The 17,836-nt window shown below is 59.4% G+C and overlaps 1 protein-coding gene across 1 annotated transcript in view; it reads right to left on the reverse strand.

Moving 5' to 3' along the window:
* Positions 1-17,836, reverse strand: part of Obscn (obscurin, cytoskeletal calmodulin and titin-interacting RhoGEF) — a gene marked incomplete at both ends in the record, with an annotated part of 116,492 nt that overhangs the window by 54,875 nt on the left and 43,781 nt on the right. The window contains 25 exon segments of the mRNA XM_013509734.1: positions 1-119; positions 705-968; positions 3,388-3,651; positions 3,933-4,196; positions 4,298-4,564; positions 5,334-5,600; positions 5,962-6,234; positions 7,204-7,470; positions 7,621-7,887; positions 8,465-8,737; positions 9,407-9,673; positions 9,751-10,017; positions 10,090-10,356; positions 10,456-10,725; positions 10,861-11,127; positions 11,488-11,592; positions 11,685-11,846; positions 11,951-12,104; positions 12,182-12,294; positions 12,387-12,653; positions 12,994-13,260; positions 13,630-13,899; positions 14,014-14,280; positions 14,387-14,665; positions 15,968-16,148. Of these exon segments, the coding sequence (XP_013365188.1) occupies positions 1-119; positions 705-968; positions 3,388-3,651; positions 3,933-4,196; positions 4,298-4,564; positions 5,334-5,600; positions 5,962-6,234; positions 7,204-7,470; positions 7,621-7,887; positions 8,465-8,737; positions 9,407-9,673; positions 9,751-10,017; positions 10,090-10,356; positions 10,456-10,725; positions 10,861-11,127; positions 11,488-11,592; positions 11,685-11,846; positions 11,951-12,104; positions 12,182-12,294; positions 12,387-12,653; positions 12,994-13,260; positions 13,630-13,899; positions 14,014-14,280; positions 14,387-14,665; positions 15,968-16,148 (5,928 nt within the window).

Raw genomic sequence — 17,836 nt, forward strand, 5'->3', positions numbered from 1 at the left:
CTTTGTCCCTTTCTTCCACTCCACAGGGGCCTCTTTGCTCAGCTCACACCGCAGCGTGGCCACAGCCCCTTCCGTGGCCTCTTCATTCTTCAGGCCTTCTGTGAACTTGGTGGGCAGGGCTGGGAGAGGTCAGAAAAGCACGGACATGATCACACCCCGAGCAAGCAGAAGACACACGTGGACATCACAGAACACACAAAACCCTCTGCACACGGCCACATGCCAGGTGTGCTGAGCTGAGTGTGGGGCCTCCCCTGATGCAGCCTCTCAATATTGTGGCCATGGCTCCTTCCCTGGCCTCCTTGGCCCCACCACTCACATCAATCTGCCCCACAGAGCCAGAGAGGGTCAGAGACACATTGAGAACCTCAGGTTCTCCTGTCTCTTCTGAATCTGGCAGGAAGAGCTGGAAAAGACCAACCAGGGACTCGGACATGAGACAGCCTGGACACCTTTGCACAGGACATGTAACAAGAAAGAGCCAATATTCCGCCAAAAACCATGACATGAGCACGTCAATATGTACATCCAGCAAGAGAAGCAAGCAGCTGGGGAGAAACAGACAACAGAGTGGGAAGGACGGGAACGAGAACACATTCAGAAAACTGTAGGAGGTAAGGAGTGCCTAGGGGACTCCAGCTGTGCTATATGCAGAGGCAGAAGGACAACATGGGGACACAAAGTCACAGGTCCACAATCTTTACCCCTGACAGTCAGTGTGGCTGAGGTCCTCTCCTGTCCGCACACACATGAATACTCCCCAGCATCTGCTGTAGTTAGGCCCTGGATCTTCAGCTCACACTCAGCCCCGTCCTGTCTCAGGCTGTATCTGTCCCCATCTCTGATGGTCTTTGTTCCCTTTCTCCACACCACGGAAGCCTCCTTGCTGAGTTTACACCGCAGAGTGGCCGTGTCCCCTTCCGTGCCCTCTTTATTCCTCAGACCTTCTGTGAACCTGATGGGCAGTGCTGTGGAGGGCCAGAAAGCGACAGATAGTCACACCATCTGAGCACATGGAGCAGACAAGATCCAAGCAGGACAGTGCAGGCACCAAGCACAGCAGGGCAGGGGCCACAAGCTGGGACTATGGGACACAGGCAATGGCACGTGTCTCCCTTCACCCAGGCTGTGTGCCTCATGGCCATGGTCCACCCTACGGCTCCTGAAGCCTCTTACTCTGCATGAATCTGGCTGGCAGGGTTTAGGAGGACACAAAAACATCAGGATCTCTGCAGATCCGGGGGAGAGGATATGACAACAGCAATCACTACAGAGTGGAGATCGAGGAATAAATATGGACATGTGGCAGGGAAACAGCACAGTGGGAAGCAGCAGACAACTGGCGGCCAAGCCTCCCACGTGCAGGTCACTGCCAACACCGGAGGAATTCACACAAGGGCAGGGACACGGAACACCCACAGGCCCATGGCCCAGGTGGACATAAGCATGGGCCACACTGATCTTCCCCTCCGCAGTGTCACGCATGGCCTAGCCCCTTCCATAGTTCCCTGTGGCATGGCTAGGGGACAGAGCCCAGTAGGCACCTGGAACTCTCCCACAAGCTCACACAAGATCTCACCTCCCAGCTAGCCAGGCTGGAAGGGAAAAAGCCACCCCTATCCTCCCGGGACTGTCATCCTGGAGCAGGTGGGCCCAGGCCCCAGCCTGCTTGTGTTAGATGCAGGCAGACTCCTTGATGTACAAGCAGATGATGAAGTCCAATGAAAAAACAGCAAAACCCCACTTTGGACTCCATGTGGGAGACAGTCAAGGAGGAGTGGAGGACACAGCCTGGCTCCAGACTCCGAGGCTGGGGTTGCCCCTGGCCAGGGCGTGGTCCTCCAGCATGACCAACTCCAGCCATGTCGTGGCCTCCAAGAAGCAGTGGCTCTGGGCATTTTGGGACTCTGTGGTCCAGGAGTGACTTCTAGAAATAAAGGCTTTCCTAGAAAGGTCAGAGCAGGGTGCTCACCATCCTCAGAGCTTCCTGAGCAGGCGTGTGCCCCGCTCCGTAAGCCACGGAGACCCTCTGTGCCTCCTGCTGCTCGGCAGTATCTCCAGGCACTGAGGGAGGAGTAGCTTCCCCCTGGCTTGTTTTCCCAATGTTCTGCAACCACAGGACGGACCTCAGAGGCTACATCTGCCTGTCGCCTCCTAACGGGCCCCAGGACATGAAATGTCATGCCCCAGAAAGCGCACGTGCACTTCCTATGCACAACTTGACGTGGCATGGTTATGGGGTCTCTTTGCAAAGGTGCCCAATGCCCTTGCATACAGCAGGTGCTGCCACAGGCTCAGGCAGACAGATGCCAGTCCCAGTCCAGACCCCCCTCATCCACTGCCCCAAGGAGCCCTTCCTGAGGCAGAGTGGAAGCCATGAGAGCCTCATGCCCGCTGGGCTTTCAGCCCTCCTCACCCTTGGCCTGCATCTGCCTTCACTTTCTCTGCTTCCCTGTAAGATGTGACACAGGCACTGATCCCCAAGTGGTCAGACACACCAGGACAGGGATCCCAGCTCCTCAATACGTAAGACAAGACCTAGGGAGCTCTGCTCCCTCCATGGGGTACCCCAGTCGCCTGCAGCTGGAAACCCTTCCCCTCCATGGCTGGGATGTTGTGGGCTCAGGCACCACGTGGACAGACCCAGTGCTAGCCAAAGGCAGTGACGGCTCCCACATGCACGCCCCAGGGCTCCACAACCCTGCCTCAGTTTGCACCGGTCCATCCCTGAGGCTGACACACTGAGGCCCCTTCTTCCACCCAGGGGTCACACTTCCCAGCTCACAGCAATGTGGCCATGGCCTTCTGAGGCCAGTGCAGGGCCCAAACCTCCTGTGACCTGGGCAATCAATGGGGTACAGACACTGGCAAATGCAGGATGTCGGGCAGGGCTGCCAGAGGAGGGCAGCAAAGGTCCTTCCCAGGACATCCAAGACAACAAGATGGCCCCTGGGTCAGCCTCTGCTCAGGGACCACCCCCTCACTACGCAGGACGGGCCCTCTCCTCCCTCCCCAGAGGATGGGCCCGCACTGCAGTCGCTCTGAATCCTGCTTACGGGCCATGCCTCTGTCTTCTGCCTGCCCATTTCCATTCCTTCTGTGTCCCAGAACTCATCGCTGCATCTTTTATAACTAGTTCTCCCCACTAGTCCATCCAAGACCTGACTCCCGAGGAGCTGGGAAACGACCCCACCCCCTGCTGGGCTCCAGACAGGGCCTGCAGGCAGCAAAAGAGACCCTTGCATACAGCAGGTGCTGCCACAGGCTCAGGCAGACAGATGCAGCCTTTTTTCCTCGCTGAAGGAAAAAAGCAGAGCTGCAGAAACCACAGCACAGAGAGACAGACACCGGGAAATGCTGAGACACACAGCCACAAGTGGTTGTTACCCTTCACAGTCAGCGTGGCCGAGGTCCTCTCCTGCCCGCACACACAGGAGTACTCCCCAGCGTCCATCACGGCCAGGCCCTGGATCTGCAGCTCACACATGGCACCATCCTGCCTCAGCCTGTGTCTGTCTCCATCCCTGAGTGTCTCTGTTCCCTTCCTCCACTCCACGGTGGCCTCCTTGCTCAGCTCACATTGCAGCGTGGCCGTGGCCCCTTCCATGGCCTCCTTGTTTCTCAGTTTTCTTATGAAGTGGGCCGGCAGGGCTGAAGGGGCAGACAGACACCAGCAGGGTCAGGTCCATCTCGGGGTGTGGGCAGCACACGCCAGGAGGAAGACAAGACAGACTCCACAGAAAATGGAAAGAAGCTCACACAGGGCTAGGGGTTACTGCAGACACAGGTCTCCCGTTCACATAACATCCCAGCCAGCAGGATGCGGGGCAAGTGGCACCAGCACGGGGGAGACAGCCCAAGTGCAGACAGACATCATGGGCCAGTACATGGCCCCCTGAGCACGGTATTACGTGGGCACACGCAGTTGTTACCCTTCACGGTCAGCGTGGCTGAGGTCCTCTCCTGCCCGCACACACACGAGTACTCCCCAGCGTCCACCACGGCCAGGCCCCGGATCTGCAGCTCACACACGGCCCCGTGCTGCCTCAGCCTGTGTCTGTCCCCATCCCTGAGTGTCTCTGTTCCCTTCCTCCACTCCACGGTGGCCTGCTTGCTCAGCTCACACTGCAGCGTGGCCGTGGCCCCTTCTGTGGCCTCCTTGTTTGTCAGCTTTCCTATGAAGTGGGCCGGCAGGGCTGGAACAAGGTCAGAAGGGACAGAGATGCCATCTTTGTTTTGCTGTGCTGACCAAGAGGCCCCATGGTAGCCCATGGGCAGGGCAGACAGGGTCTCTTACCCTTCACAGTGAGCATGGCCGAGGTCTTCTGGTCTCCAAAGGAGCAGGAGTAGCAGCCACTGTCCAGGGGCTGCAGGTCCCGGATGACCAATTCCAATACAGTGCCCTCCTGGTGCAGACCGTACTTGCTGCCGGACCGCAGGACATCATCCCCGCGTCGCCACTCCACAGGTGCGGCCACAGATGACAGAACACAGCGAAGTGTGGTCGCGCCGCCCTCTGGCACCTCTACATCCTTCAGGGCCTCCCGGAACCGCACTGGCCGAGCTGCAGACAGACACGGCTCAGCCCAGCTTTAGGCAGGACCCTGCTTGAGCTGAGCTGGGATGGACAGCGCTCTAAGAGGGGCCCGGGATGCTGAGCCCCAGGGAGACGGGCACAGCTCTGACAGCACGTGACAAAGGTCAGAGTGGCACAGGAGAGCAAAGGGGCAACATCACAGACTCCTGGACATGCAGACACCCAAGACTTCACCCAGGGACTCAGAGTGGGACTATGCTTGACACTGTGGTCCTGAAGCAGTGACTACTGTAAGATAAGGTTACTAGAGGCGGTCCTAATTCCTAGACCGGTGTCCTTAGAAGAGATCAGGACAGAGGCACACAGAAGACAACCAAGTGGGCAACAGAGAGAGAGCTTGCAGGAGAAGTCGGCCCCGGCCAGCTCGGCCCAGACCCCAGCCTCAAGCCCTGAGAGACAGGAAGACCATGGGTAAGCTGCCCATCTGTGAGGACTGCAGAAAGGGGAGCCGGGGCAGAAAGAGAAGACACCAGGGGTCACTGAGCAAGGCCGAGACGTGGATGGGGTGAAGGACACTGGCCACACAGAGACCCACACAGCACAAGAGAGCTGCTACGGGGGCAAGGGAGACCCCCAAGAAGGAGGAGGCTGAGTGGGTGGTTGAGCGCCAACACTCCCCAAACCGAGGGCGGCAGTGGTGCTGGATGGCATCCGGGGCCCTCATGCTCTTCGGGTATCCGCCCAACCCATACCCACACCAATGTGACAAGGCAGGCTGCAGCCCCCCGGGGCTCACCATGGACCCTGACAATAGCGCTGCTTGAGGCCCCACCGGCCTCACACTTGTACCGCCCACCATCCTGCAGGCTGGCATCAGTAATGACCAGCCCGGCTCGGCCGCCCTCGAAGCTCAGCTGGCACCGGGTGGAAGGCCGCAGTGTCTTCCCATCCTTGGTCCAGAGCACCGGGCTGTCTGGAGCGGTGGTCTCACAGCGTAGAGTCAGGTCCTCCCCTTCCATGACCGTGGCATCTGATAGTGCCTGGGAGAAGATGCTTGGCTTCTCTGAGGACAGAGGGAGACAGAGTACCCAGAGAGTTGGGCCAACTGTGGCATAGGAGGGCAGCCAGGCTGGGCGGCTCCATGCCTCCCACCCCACAGGGATGTAGCGAGCACACACCATGTAAGCCATGCGTCTCGGGACCACCCAAGAGGGTGCTTCTGGAAGCAGCTCGGGCCAGTGCTCCACACCCAACAGCCGGGCACCAGCTTGCACTCCCAGACCAGCTAGCCTCACTACCCCACAAGCCCAGTCGCCTCTTGGCTATGCCCAAGCTGCGGCTCCTCTCCACGAGGCTGCACCCGAGCCACATGGATTTGGTGGCTCCCCAACCACGGCAGCCCCCCCGTGGGACACCAAACCCACCTGTGACCCGCAGGGCAGCGGAGGAACGCTGGTCACCAGCCTCGAAGTAGATGGTGCCCGCATCCTTAAGCGCCAGCTGCCGCAGGGTGAGCACATGGTAGCCCCCAGGCTGGGCCTCAATCTCATTGAGTCCATCAGCACGCAGGGGCGTCTGGTCCAGAAACCAGTGCACCGGGCCATAGTTGGCCGGGGACAGGCGGCAGCAGAAAGTGGCTGAGGAGCCTTCCTGCACTTCCGCATCCTCCAGGTCCTCCGTGATGCGCACGCTCTGCCCTGTGAGGGTACAGTCAGCCGCTCAGGCCCTACCAGCTGTGGGAGATCCAGCTCTCCCCAGATCCAGCAGGAGGCTCAGAGCCGCTGGCAGTGGCTGCTCGACAAGCCCACATTGACAAAATGCAACACTATGTAGATCACAGCCAAAAGGCCCAATATCTTTGTTTTAGCTCAACCTGGTCCCAAACCCCTCCTTCCCCCAGGACCTCTGTGACACTGGCCCGGTGGCCCAGGATGTGAAGCCAGCACTCTTTGGCCTCCACAAGCCTGTGTGTCCAGCTGTGCCTGCATCACCACCACCACCCATGCAGTCAAATCTGTGTCAAATGGAACAGCATGCAAAAGACAACTGTTATCCTACTGTGCTGCAGGGTACTGAGTTAAAACACCCCGAGGTGCTTACAGCCCATTCTCTACCCCAACTCAAAAGACAGCTGCCTGGCCAGGACATCTCACCACTGAGGGCCCCACTGCCACCCTCCTCTCCAAGTTCCACAAACTCCGGGCTCAAGCAACTCAGCTACGTGTACCCTTTCACCCCACGACCTAGGACACACCCTCGTGTCCCTCAGCAGTCACCGTGGTTCCCAGGTGAGAACTACCAACCCCGGGCACACTGATGGTCAGTCCTCCCTTGGGAACACATCCCGGCTGTTACCATGTCCTGGTGCTTAGAGCACTGGCTGGAACCATAGCAGAACCCGCAGCGAGCAAGCCAATGCTGCATCAAGGGAGGCTGTCGATGAGAGCCCCCAGTCTACCCTGCTATTTCCTCCACCCACAAGGACTGGAGAGACTGAGGCCAGGCTGGCACAGAAACCAGCACACTGGGCCATAGTTGGGGGACAGGCAGCAGCAGGAAGCAGCACACAGTGCCAGTTTCCGGCCACCTCAGCGTCTCCAGGGTCTACCTGAATTGCAGCAGCATCTGAGCCTCTGTGGTGTCTGCCACTGTTGTCCCCAGCTCACCTTGCACCTGGAGCTGGGCCTGGGACTGGGCCTGGCCAATGTCACAGGTATAGATGCCGCTGTCAGCTGGCGTCAGGGAGCTGACAGTGAGCCTCAGGGTCAAGCCATCCTGGCTGGCTGCATACTTCCCTGAGGCCCGCAGCTCCATGGCATCCTTGCGCCATGTCACAGTGGCAGCCGGCTGTTCTGTCTTGCAGGTGAACACAGCTGTGCCCTGCTCCTGGGCCTGCAGGTTGGTCAGCTCCTCTGTGAACTGGTTTGCCTTTTCTGGAGAGGAAAACCCAGCAGGAGGGCAGAGATTGCATCCAGCTCACACTCCCCTGGCCCAGCCTGCTGGCCACAGAGGTGATTTTAGAGTTCTAAAATACTGAGCTACGCTGGGGGACAGGAGTGATGCGCAGGTCCCGGGGCACTCACCCTTCACACGGAGCCTGGCAGTGCTCTTGGCAGTATCTGTCTCACACACATACTCGCCAGAGTCCCTGAGTGTGGCACCACGCACCACCAGCACGGCCCGTGCACCTTCGCTGAGCAGGTCATACTTTTGCCCCTTGCGGATGGCCTTTCCATCTTTCAGCCAACGCACAGGGGCACCTGCCCGTGACAGCTCACAGCTCAGCACCACGTCCTCCCCTAGCGTGGCCTGCTGGTCCTCCAGGAGCTTCACGATAGCCACTGGCCTCTCTGGGGAAGCAAACGGCAGGCAGTGAGGCATCACAGTACCAGCCACACACGGCATGCCCACAGAGGCACGGCCACAGTGCAGTCACGCCTAGGACTCCAGGAACACCCAGTCACCGGAGTCCCCATGGTCCCAGGGCAAGGCCAGGGAGGCAGGGCCAGGACCATCACATCCCCCTCTATCCTCCATCAGGCTCCCTGGGGGTGGCCAGGGGTTGGTGCCTGTATACTGGGCTCCACTGACCTAGCCAGAGTGCAAAGCAGAAGCACTGACTCCAAACCTTGACAGCAACCTCCAACCAAGCACGTGGCCAGAGGCATGAGCCCAGTGTAGCTAGAAGTTCTGCCAGCCATGCCCGGGAGCCACTGGCCACATGGGGCAGTCAAGCCACCGATGAGAGCCCAGAACCCTGGCTTTCTCCAGAGCCCTGGAGACTCACCACAAGCAACCCTCAGGGTAACCAAAACCCCTGCCCCTAGTGAGTGCCTCTGGGTCCCCACACCCTCCGGAGGAGTGCTCACCAGGGCAGGAGATGGCCCCCAGGACTCCTCCGCACAAGCCCTGGGCCCACACACCCACCTCTGACTAGCAGCGAGGCCTTGGAGGTGAGGCCCCGCACAGAGAAGACCACCTCTCCAGCGTCATCCAGGGCAGCGTCCCGCACTGTCAGCGTGTACTTGCGGCCCTGGCGAGTGGCCCTAAAGCGGCCAGAGCTGCCCACTGTCTTCCCGCCGACCGTCCATATGGCAGGGTCGCCCGTGTGCTCATGGGACAGCACACACTCAAAGCTGTAGGTCTCCCCTTCTAGCACCTCCGCTGTCTTCAGCCTCTTGGTGATTCCCACGTGCAGGTCTGCAGGCCACAGGACATGCACCATCATCCAGATACCCAAGGATGGTGGGTCTGAGCGCATGCAGACCCACCCCAAGTCCCAAGTTCAGCGGGGCTGACACCCAGGGTGGCCATCCTCACAGGGACAGCTGTGCGCAGATGACTGGCAGTTTGAACTACATCACATGGCCCAAGCCCTAGGACCACCCACACTGCACAAGTGAGCACCAGGGGAGTTCTGCAGCACATGAGGACCTCCCACAGCAACCTCTTTATCATGTTCTCTTCCTGTGTTGCTGCCATGGCATGCCAACCCCACTTGCCCCAAGTCAGGGAGCTCTGTGGATGGAGGTCAGGGTCCCAGTGCACCAGCCCTGCAGCTGGGAACCAGCCCAGTGAGGGGACCCATGAGTCCCAAGAGGCAGGGTTGGGTGCAATGACAACTCTAGACTTGGGCAGGGCCAGCTGCCATCCTGTGCACCCAGCAAGGGGCCCTTCCCAGCCCTCCCCTATGCTGATTCTCAGACGTGTCCCACGGTGCAGACAGAAGGGCCCAGCTCACTGTCCACCATGCAATGTACCCTGGCCCTCACACGACCACAACAGGAAGCCTTCCATCTCCTGCTCCCCTCGGTCTGGAGAGTGGCATGTGCCATGGGGAGGGAAGATGGCCACGCCCACACTACGCACCGTGCACGCTGACCCGGGCCCTCGTCTCCTCGCTGCCCACACGGCAGGCATACAGGCCGGCATCCTCATGGCCGAGGCCGTGCACCACCAGGCCTCGCGTGCCTGCTGTGTGCAGGAAGTCGTACTTGTCGCCAGGCCCCAGCTCCACACCATCCTTGCACCACACCACGTGGGCCCTGGGGTCAGACACCTCGCACTGCAGGGCCAGAGTGCCATGCTCCTCCACTGACACGTCATCCAGTGCCTTCAGGAACACCACCGGCTTCGCTGTAGGAAGGGCGAGTGGGTGGTGAGGGGCTTGCTGAGGTGAGTGGGGCCCCACACACCCCAAGAGGACGGCTCACCTTGGACCACCAGCCGGGCCGCAGCTGACACCTTTGGGGAACTGGCACGAACCACACCAGCGTCTGCCTGCCGGACACTTTTGAGCACGAGTGTGTGGCGCTGGCCCTCATGGGTGATCTCGTGGAAGCTATCATTGTACAGTGGCGTCCCATTGAGTGACCACTCAACCTCCTCATCCTCGTGGGACAGCTCACAGCAGAAGCAGGCCCGGCCCTCCTCGGTGACCTCAGCATCCTGCAGCGGCTGTGTCACTTTCACCTCCCGTGCTGCAAGACACACAGGACATCAGGTCTGCACTCCCAGCCTGGTTCAGACCCCAGAGCCCTGCCCCTACCTACCTTCCACAGTGACCTCAGTGCTGGTCTCTGCACTGCCTGCCTGGCACTTGTAGACACCAGCATCAGCGGGGCTGAGTCGCAGGATGCGCAGCTCGGCCATCTGGCCCTCCAGCACCATCTTGAACTTCTCAGATGGTGCAAGTGGCACGGCATCCTTGTACCACTGCACAGCCTTGGGGGCCGGCCGGAAGTCGCAGGACAGCACCACCGACTGCTGCTCACGGCCCGCCTTGGGCTCCAGCGCTCGCACCAGCACGACGGGGATGTCTGCAGGCAGATGCGAGAGGTGAGGGCTGCAACATCTGGTTCACAGGCCTGGAGACGTGTCCCCAGGCATCCTTGCACCCCTCCCTAGCCCCTGCTCACCTGAGACCACCAGGCGGGCAGAGGAGCGTGCCTTGCCAATGGTGAAGTGCACAGGCCCCGTCATGGTAGAGCATGTGCGCCGCAGCACCAGCCGGTGCACGGTCCCCTCCTGCTCCAGGCCCACGCTCGCCCCTGCCTGCAGCACCGTCTTGCCCAGCAGCCACTTGGGCGGCCGCACGGAGGGGATGGAGGTCTCGCACTCAAACCAGGCAGGTGCAGGCTCCATCACAGTCACATCCTGCAGGCCCCGCACGATGGTGATGGACTGCTCTGTGGGCAGCGGGGCAGCACAGTCACTGCAGGCTCCCATGGGGAGGAAAGTGCCTTCCCGGTGCCCTTGCCCCTACTGTCACCAGGAGCCCCAGGACCAGCTGTGACCCATGGGCCCCCTGGGGAACCTCATACCTTCCACGAAGAACTGGGCACTGGTCTTGACATCACCAGCATCACAGGTGTAGGTGTCCTCATCCTCAGGCTGCACATCACTGATAACCAGCTTGCGGTAGAGGCCATCGCTGACCATCTCGTATCTGAGGCCCGGCTGCAGCTCAGTGCCACCCTTGAACCACCGCACCTGGGCACTGGCCCGGGACACCTGGCACTCGAGTACCCCACGGTGCTTCTCCATGGCAATCTTGTCCCGCAGCGGGCGCAGCAGTGTCACTGGCAGCTCTGTGGCCAGCCAGCGAAAGGGGATCAGGACAGCAAGCCAGGCAGATGGCTTCACCAGGGCTCAGGCATCAAGGGCCCGCGTCCTGCTGGGCCCCACAGCCCACACACTCCTCCTGAGCCAGCGCCCTCCAAGGACTGCGCCTCCACTTGCCAAACCCACACCCTCTCTCCAGCACTGGACACAGCCCAGGAGGACAGGTCAGGACCATCAAAGGGACCCAAGTCCTGCAGCCCCCAGGCTGCTCCTGCCCCTGCACAAGAAGAGACACTGCCTTCCTTCCTCCAAAGGCCCTCCCCACCCTTGGAACAGTCCCAGGCTGGCCACCCATCAGATCCGAAAACCTCCCCCAGCCCCCTCACCTTTCACTCGGAGCTGGGCTCGAGATTCTGCATTTTCAGCTACAAACCTGATCTCCCCTTCGTCCTCTGCCAAGACCCTCCGGAACAGGAGAGTGTATGTCTTTCCTGGAGATCAAGATCACTCAGCACCACCATTAGGGTGGCCTGGGCAGGCCCTCTCCCCTCCCCCCTCCTTCCCACAAGGCCCCTCCTCACACCTTCCTGGCGGATGCGCACATTGTCAGTCGGCCGCAGCTTACTGCCCTTCCAGAACCACTGGCCGGGCACTTCGCAGTGGGACACCTCACAGGAGAAGGTGGCACCCTCCTTCTCCATCACCTCCAAGTCCTCCAGGGGCCGCACAATCTGGACATTTCGGCCTGGGAGGCGAGGGAGGCCCTGTCAGAACAGAAGGCCAGGCACAGCCAGCACCCCTAGCCCAGCACCTGGTCCCATTCCCCAAGTGCCGCCAGGTCCAGCTCACCTTGCACCTTGAGAGAGGCAGAGCTCTGAGCATCACCAGCATCACACACATACATGCCCTGGTCCCCCAACTCGCAGCAGTAGATAACTAGGCTCCTGTGAGTGCCCTGGGCTGTCATGCCCACAGCCTTGCCTGCCCGCAGCTCCACACCATCCTGCATGGGGCAGAACCCTGGTCAGCACCACCCCGCTGGGCAACTCAGCCACCCATAGGCGGGGAAGGGGGAGGCACCTTCAGCCAGCGCACAGTGACGTTGGGACGTGACAGCTCACAGTCCAGTGTCATCTTCTCTTTCTGGGTCACCACCACATCTTGCAGTGGACGGCTGAAGGTGACAGGTAGCTCTGAGGCACAGAGAGAAAGGAAGACAGTGCTGGGTGCCTTTCAGAGCACCAAAGACTTCACCCCTGTTAAGAGGACATCCATGGACACTCACCGGTAACCACCAGCCTTGCTGAGGTGTGCACGCCTTCTGCTCGGAAGGCCACCAGCCCACTGTCCTGGGGCTGCAACCCTGAGAGAGTGAGGCTGTGGACCGCGCCGTTCACAGCCAGGTGGCATGTGGGCCCTGGCTGCAGCCGCACACCATCCCGAGTCCAAATGCCCTCCACATTGGCGTGAGACAGCTCTACCTCCATGGTGGCTGCGCCCTGTTCCTTGGCCTCCACTGCCTGCAGGCCCCGAACCAGGGCAACCTGGCGCACTGTGGAGACAGAGGAGCACCTGAGTCCCTGCTGGAGACCTCGCCCGTCTGGCTGAGGCCAGCAGTGCCCAGGCCCCAAAGTGACCAGGTCAGCTTCTCTAGGAAGCTGCACCTCATCTGTCAGTCTGTCCCCAGTGCAGCCCATGCAAGGTAGGCCCTTCCAAAGGTGCTCATCCCTGCTGCCCACACCTGGGCCCTGCTCGGGCCCCAGGACCTGCCAGGCTGGACCCACAGCTAGGAGTCCTAGGACTCCTCCACTCCTAGGAAGTTTGCCCTTCATCCGCCAACCTACCTGCTCCCCTCCCCCTCTTCCCCTTCTCTCTGGTAGCCCCCCACTCACTCTCCACAGTGAGCTTGGCTTGTGTCTTGTCATCGGGCGTCTCACAGCCATAAAAGCCACGGTCAGCGAAACCCACGCTGCGCAGCACCAGGCGGTGGACCACATCCTCGGCATGGATCTCCACGTCGTCACTGGGCTCCAGGGTGGCAGCGTTGCGTGTCCAATGGACCTGAGGCCAGGGCCGAGACAGCTCCACCTCCAGGATCACGGTGCTTCCTTCCTCCACCGTCCGGGGCACCAGCTTCCGTTGGAACAGCACGGGCGCCTCTGCACCCAGGACGGGGTCATTCAGAAGAAGCTGAAGCCCAGGGACGGTTCCCTCCCAGCCCAGGAACCTGGAGCACCCCAGCGGCAGGTACCTCTGGAGTGGGGAGGCTCTAGGTGCCCCCAGGGTGCGCTCAAATTTGGGATCAGGATCGAAAAATGATCCCAGGGTGCCCACATCACTTCCTCTGCCTTGTGATGTGGTTCCTGACTCTCCCAGAGGCACTCTCCCCATGCCTGCGCACCCATGGCCAACCTCACTCCCTCTGAGTGAGACCTCGAGGAGGCCTACCCCAAGCACCTCGACCTCCCCAGGGGCGCCCGCAGGATCACGTCTTCTCCCCACCCGGAAGGCCCCCAGGCCCAGCTCACCTCGCACCCGCAGTGCGGCACAGCAGGAGGCGCCCTCAGCGCGCGCAGCGATCTCGCCCGCGTCCTCCAGGGCCAGGCCCTTCACAGTCAGGCTGCGGCACGCGCCACTCTGTGACACTACGAACTTCCCGTCGGGCCGCAGCGGGGCACCGTCCCGGAACCACTGGACCTCCGCATCCTTGGGCGATACTGCGCACTCGAAGATGGCCTCGCCACCCTCCTCCGCCACCACCGCGTTCAGCGGGGTCGTAAACTGCACCACGCGGGGCACTGCGGGAGGAGCACGTGCTGGTGGGGCCGTCGAGGAGCCCTGTCCTCCGCCCAGAAGTCCTGCCGACCCCCGCCAGCCCAAGGTGTCTCCTCCCCCTCTGCCTCCTCTCATACCGCTGACATCCAGGTGCGCGCTCGTGCGCCCGTCGCGGCTCTCGCACGTGTACTCCCCCGCATCCTCTTCACGCAGCCCCAACAGGGTCAGAGAGCGCACCTCACCCTCCACCGCCATCCGGATCCGCTTGCCAGGCCGCAGCTGCACATCCCCACGGCGCCACACCACCTCCGCCTGCGCCGGGGTCAGCTCGCAGGCCAGCGTCACCGTGCCGCCCAGTTCCCCAGTGACGGGCACCAGTGGCTTGGAAAACTGGGCAGCCACCTCTGCAGACACAAGGGGAGTCAGACAGGCCCTGCTCGCCGAATCCCCGTCCCACTCACCTCCTACTGCACTGGGGTGTCCAGGCACCTTGTTCCACACCCTGCTCACCTTCCACCTGCACCGGGAAGTCCTGGTGCCTCTCCGCCGCTCGGCAGGTGTACACCGCACTGTCTAGCACTTGTGCACCGCGAACGGTCAGCGTGTGGGTGTTGCCTATGCTGCGACTCTCGTGGCGCTTGCTACGGCGGATCTCCACACCATCCTTCAGCCAGGCCACTGCAGCCACCGAGGGTGTGGCCAGCGTGGCAGTCAGAATGATGTCCTCGTGTTCCTTGACCACCAGCAGCTCCCTGCGACCAGGCCTCTCAGGGATCTGGCTCTCCGGCTCTGAGGGTGGGGGGCAGTTAAGTGGCATGAGGTGGGAACCAGGGTCCCTGACTCCCCCAACCCAGCCCTCACTGTGGCCTCTCCATCCAGCTTCAGAGTCTAGGGCCAGGGAAGGCAGCCAAGAGGAGCCCTTGGGGCCACAGCTCCGTCCCAGCCCACAAGCAGACCCTGAAGGAAGGCAGATAGTCAGGAAGATGGGGTGTCAGGGCTCTATCAGCAAAGGCAAGGTTGGAAGGAGGAGGCTAAGCAGGTTGCTGCAAGGTGCTGTCCTGCAGAGCACTTGAAGCCATAAACTTGAGGGGTGGTCAGACCACATCAGGGACAGGCCAGCCAGGAGACCACTGCGGACTGCTCAGGACGCACACTCCCATCAGGATGCTAGAATGTCCTCTTTCTTACAGGATGGTGTTGGTACTGGTGCTGTGTTATGGTTTGTGTCTGGATGTCCCCCCAAAGCCTCATACAGTCATGGGGCAGGCTTCTAGAGTTTATGATCAATTCATGGTCCAATGTTGGAATTATGGGTGTGAGAACTACACCTGCCCTGGGGCGGATAGTTTGCATACAATGTAAGGGAGGGAAAGAGGCTTGCTCTCTGCTGCTCCTCCTTTTTGCTCATGTTGCTTTTGCTGTTTTCTGCTGCCATGAACAGTTGCCCTTTCCATGTGCTACTCTGCCTTGGAGCTAGCCAAGCATGGACTGAAACTTCCACACACTGTGAGCTAAAAAATCCTTTCCTTCCTTAATTTTGGGTATCAGATATTTTGTCTCAGCCATGAGAGAAAAGTAACCAAGACACGCTGTGAAAGCTGTGGGGCCCTCCTACCACACTCCTGAGAGGGACTGTGTATGCTATATAGGTAGAACCCACAGGAGTTCTCCAGGAGCCTGGAGGAGGTGAGGCAGGACACCATCCCACCACTGCCAAGCTACTTCAGTGCAGCTGGACTGTCAGGGACCCTATGGCCAGAGACAGGGTCCCCAGACCTGCTGGGGAGACGCGGGGGCAGAATCCCACCAACCTGGGGCAAGAGCCCAGTCACACCAGCTAGAAGAGGCTCTGTCCAGAGGCCTGGTTCAGCCTCCTGTTGCCAACAAGGCCCAACCTGCAGCCCAGACCGCTATGGTTCACACAGGGACATGGATGCAAGTGTGACTGACTGCCACGTGGCATCTAAACACACCTCTGTCCACACATGTGGCCAGCCACAGGAGTAGGGAGGACACCACCAAGGTCTGTCAGAATCACCAGCCAGGTTCACATCGCCTCCAACAGCTAAGGTGGAGCCAACGGGGACTGACCTGTGACATCCAGGCGGAAGGAGACCTTCCGGCCCCCGGCCTCGCAGCTGTACTCCCCAGCGTCCGCCTCGCCCGCCTGCTGCACCACCAGCTGCCGCCTGCAGCCCGCGGCCTCCACGCGCACCCTGGAGCTCGCGCCCAGCTTCTTCCCGTCCTTCAACCACGTCACCTCCGTCTTTGCCTGGGCCACCTCACAGCTCAGCGTGGCGCTGGCCCCCGCCTCGGCCTGCACCTCGCTGCGTGCCGGCTGCTCCTTGGCGAACACCGCCTTGGGCTCTGGGGACACATGAGGACACAGGGTCAAGCACACCACCTGGAGAAGGCCCTCACCCAGGCAGCTGCAGAACAGACTCTGTGGGCTCCACCCCAGCTGTAGCCCTGGAGAATTCCCCCTGCACTTAGCATGTGCAGTCCAACCTGCTCCATGGGGCTGGTCTGAGGACATGGAACAGGGTGTCCAGCACAGGGCCCTCAGGAAGGCCTGCGGGTGGTGACATATATACATCTGCCCACTGAGGAGGAGAAATCAGGGACTGTGCAGAGCATGACGCCTGCAGGGCTGGGTTCCCAAAGCTCCAGGGCTACCCCTGGGGGCGGTTCCTCGCGTGCTCTTCCATCAAATACTCTATCAAATAGTATCTTTACATTGATTTTCATATGTGGTACTTTCATCTACTAATTTATCTTTTGTATAAATCATTTCACCTGTGAATTCTACTTTTGTTTTTTCTAACTTTTACACCTTTTACTGCATTTTCTTCCTATACCCATGGGGTACAATATTTGTCCAAGTGGTGATAATTGGAAGCTCTATGTCATTCTTTTTTTTTTTTTTTTTTGGTTTTTCTCCGGTACTGGGAACCGAACTCACGACCTTGCGCTTGCCAGGCAGGCGCTTTGCCGCTGAGCTAAATCCCCAGCCCCTCTATGTCATTCTTGATCTCAAAGGTAGAGAGCTCAAGGTCTCACCTGGTCATTTTTGTGCAATGCTACTTAACAAAGAATTATTTATTTGTATTTTGTTAAGGATTTCATGGCATGATTGATGACACATTTTGTCCAACATTTCTTCTGAATAACCAGTGTTAAGTATTAATTTCGTAAGTTTTGTCCAGTCAGATACAGTCATGCTTTATATTGATTTTCTCCTGTTTCCAACATCACAAAGACGTGTATTCCTGGACTGTGGTTGTCACCACTGCAGATGACCCTGTTACAGATTGCTGAATGTGGCTTCCTAGTATTTTAACAAGTGGGTCTTGGTAACCATAACACACTAACCTGAAGTATGAATTCTTACTTTCTCATCATGTTTCAGTATTAATATGTATTATGTATTTTAGTATTAAAACATAAATAAAATTAGAGAGTATACTTCTTTATTCTGAAAAAATCTCCAGGAATATGGAATAATTTGTACAATGTTTAGGAATTTACCAATGGAGCCACTTGGCTTTGTGTTTCGTTTTGGTTTTTTGTTTGTTTATTTCTGCTTTGAGATAGGGTCTCACTATGTAGTTCAGGCTGGCCTTGAACTCACTATGCAGTGCAGGTTGGCCTTGAACTTGCAGTGATCCTCCTGCCTCAGCCTCCCAAGCACCAAACTCAGAAGTACCATGAGCCACTTACCCCTCTCCATTTCTAAATCTACACACCACAGATCCCAAGTGAATTCTGGTACCAAGCACCTGAATGGCCTGGATGTGGCTCCACGGAGAGCAGTGGGTTCCCATGAGCCAGCCCCTGGGTGCCATCCAGAGCACCGCCAAATGGACACAGAAAAAGAGTACTGTCACGGAACGCAAAAGGAACCCTATATCTGCTCTGGAAAATGAACTCCAGGGGCTGGGGATTTAGCTCAGCGGCAAA

Source organism: Chinchilla lanigera, unplaced genomic scaffold (assembly GCF_000276665.1).
Source record: "Chinchilla lanigera isolate Chin_1 unplaced genomic scaffold, ChiLan1.0 scaffold00180, whole genome shotgun sequence".
Lineage (NCBI taxonomy): Eukaryota > Metazoa > Chordata > Mammalia > Rodentia > Chinchillidae > Chinchilla > Chinchilla lanigera.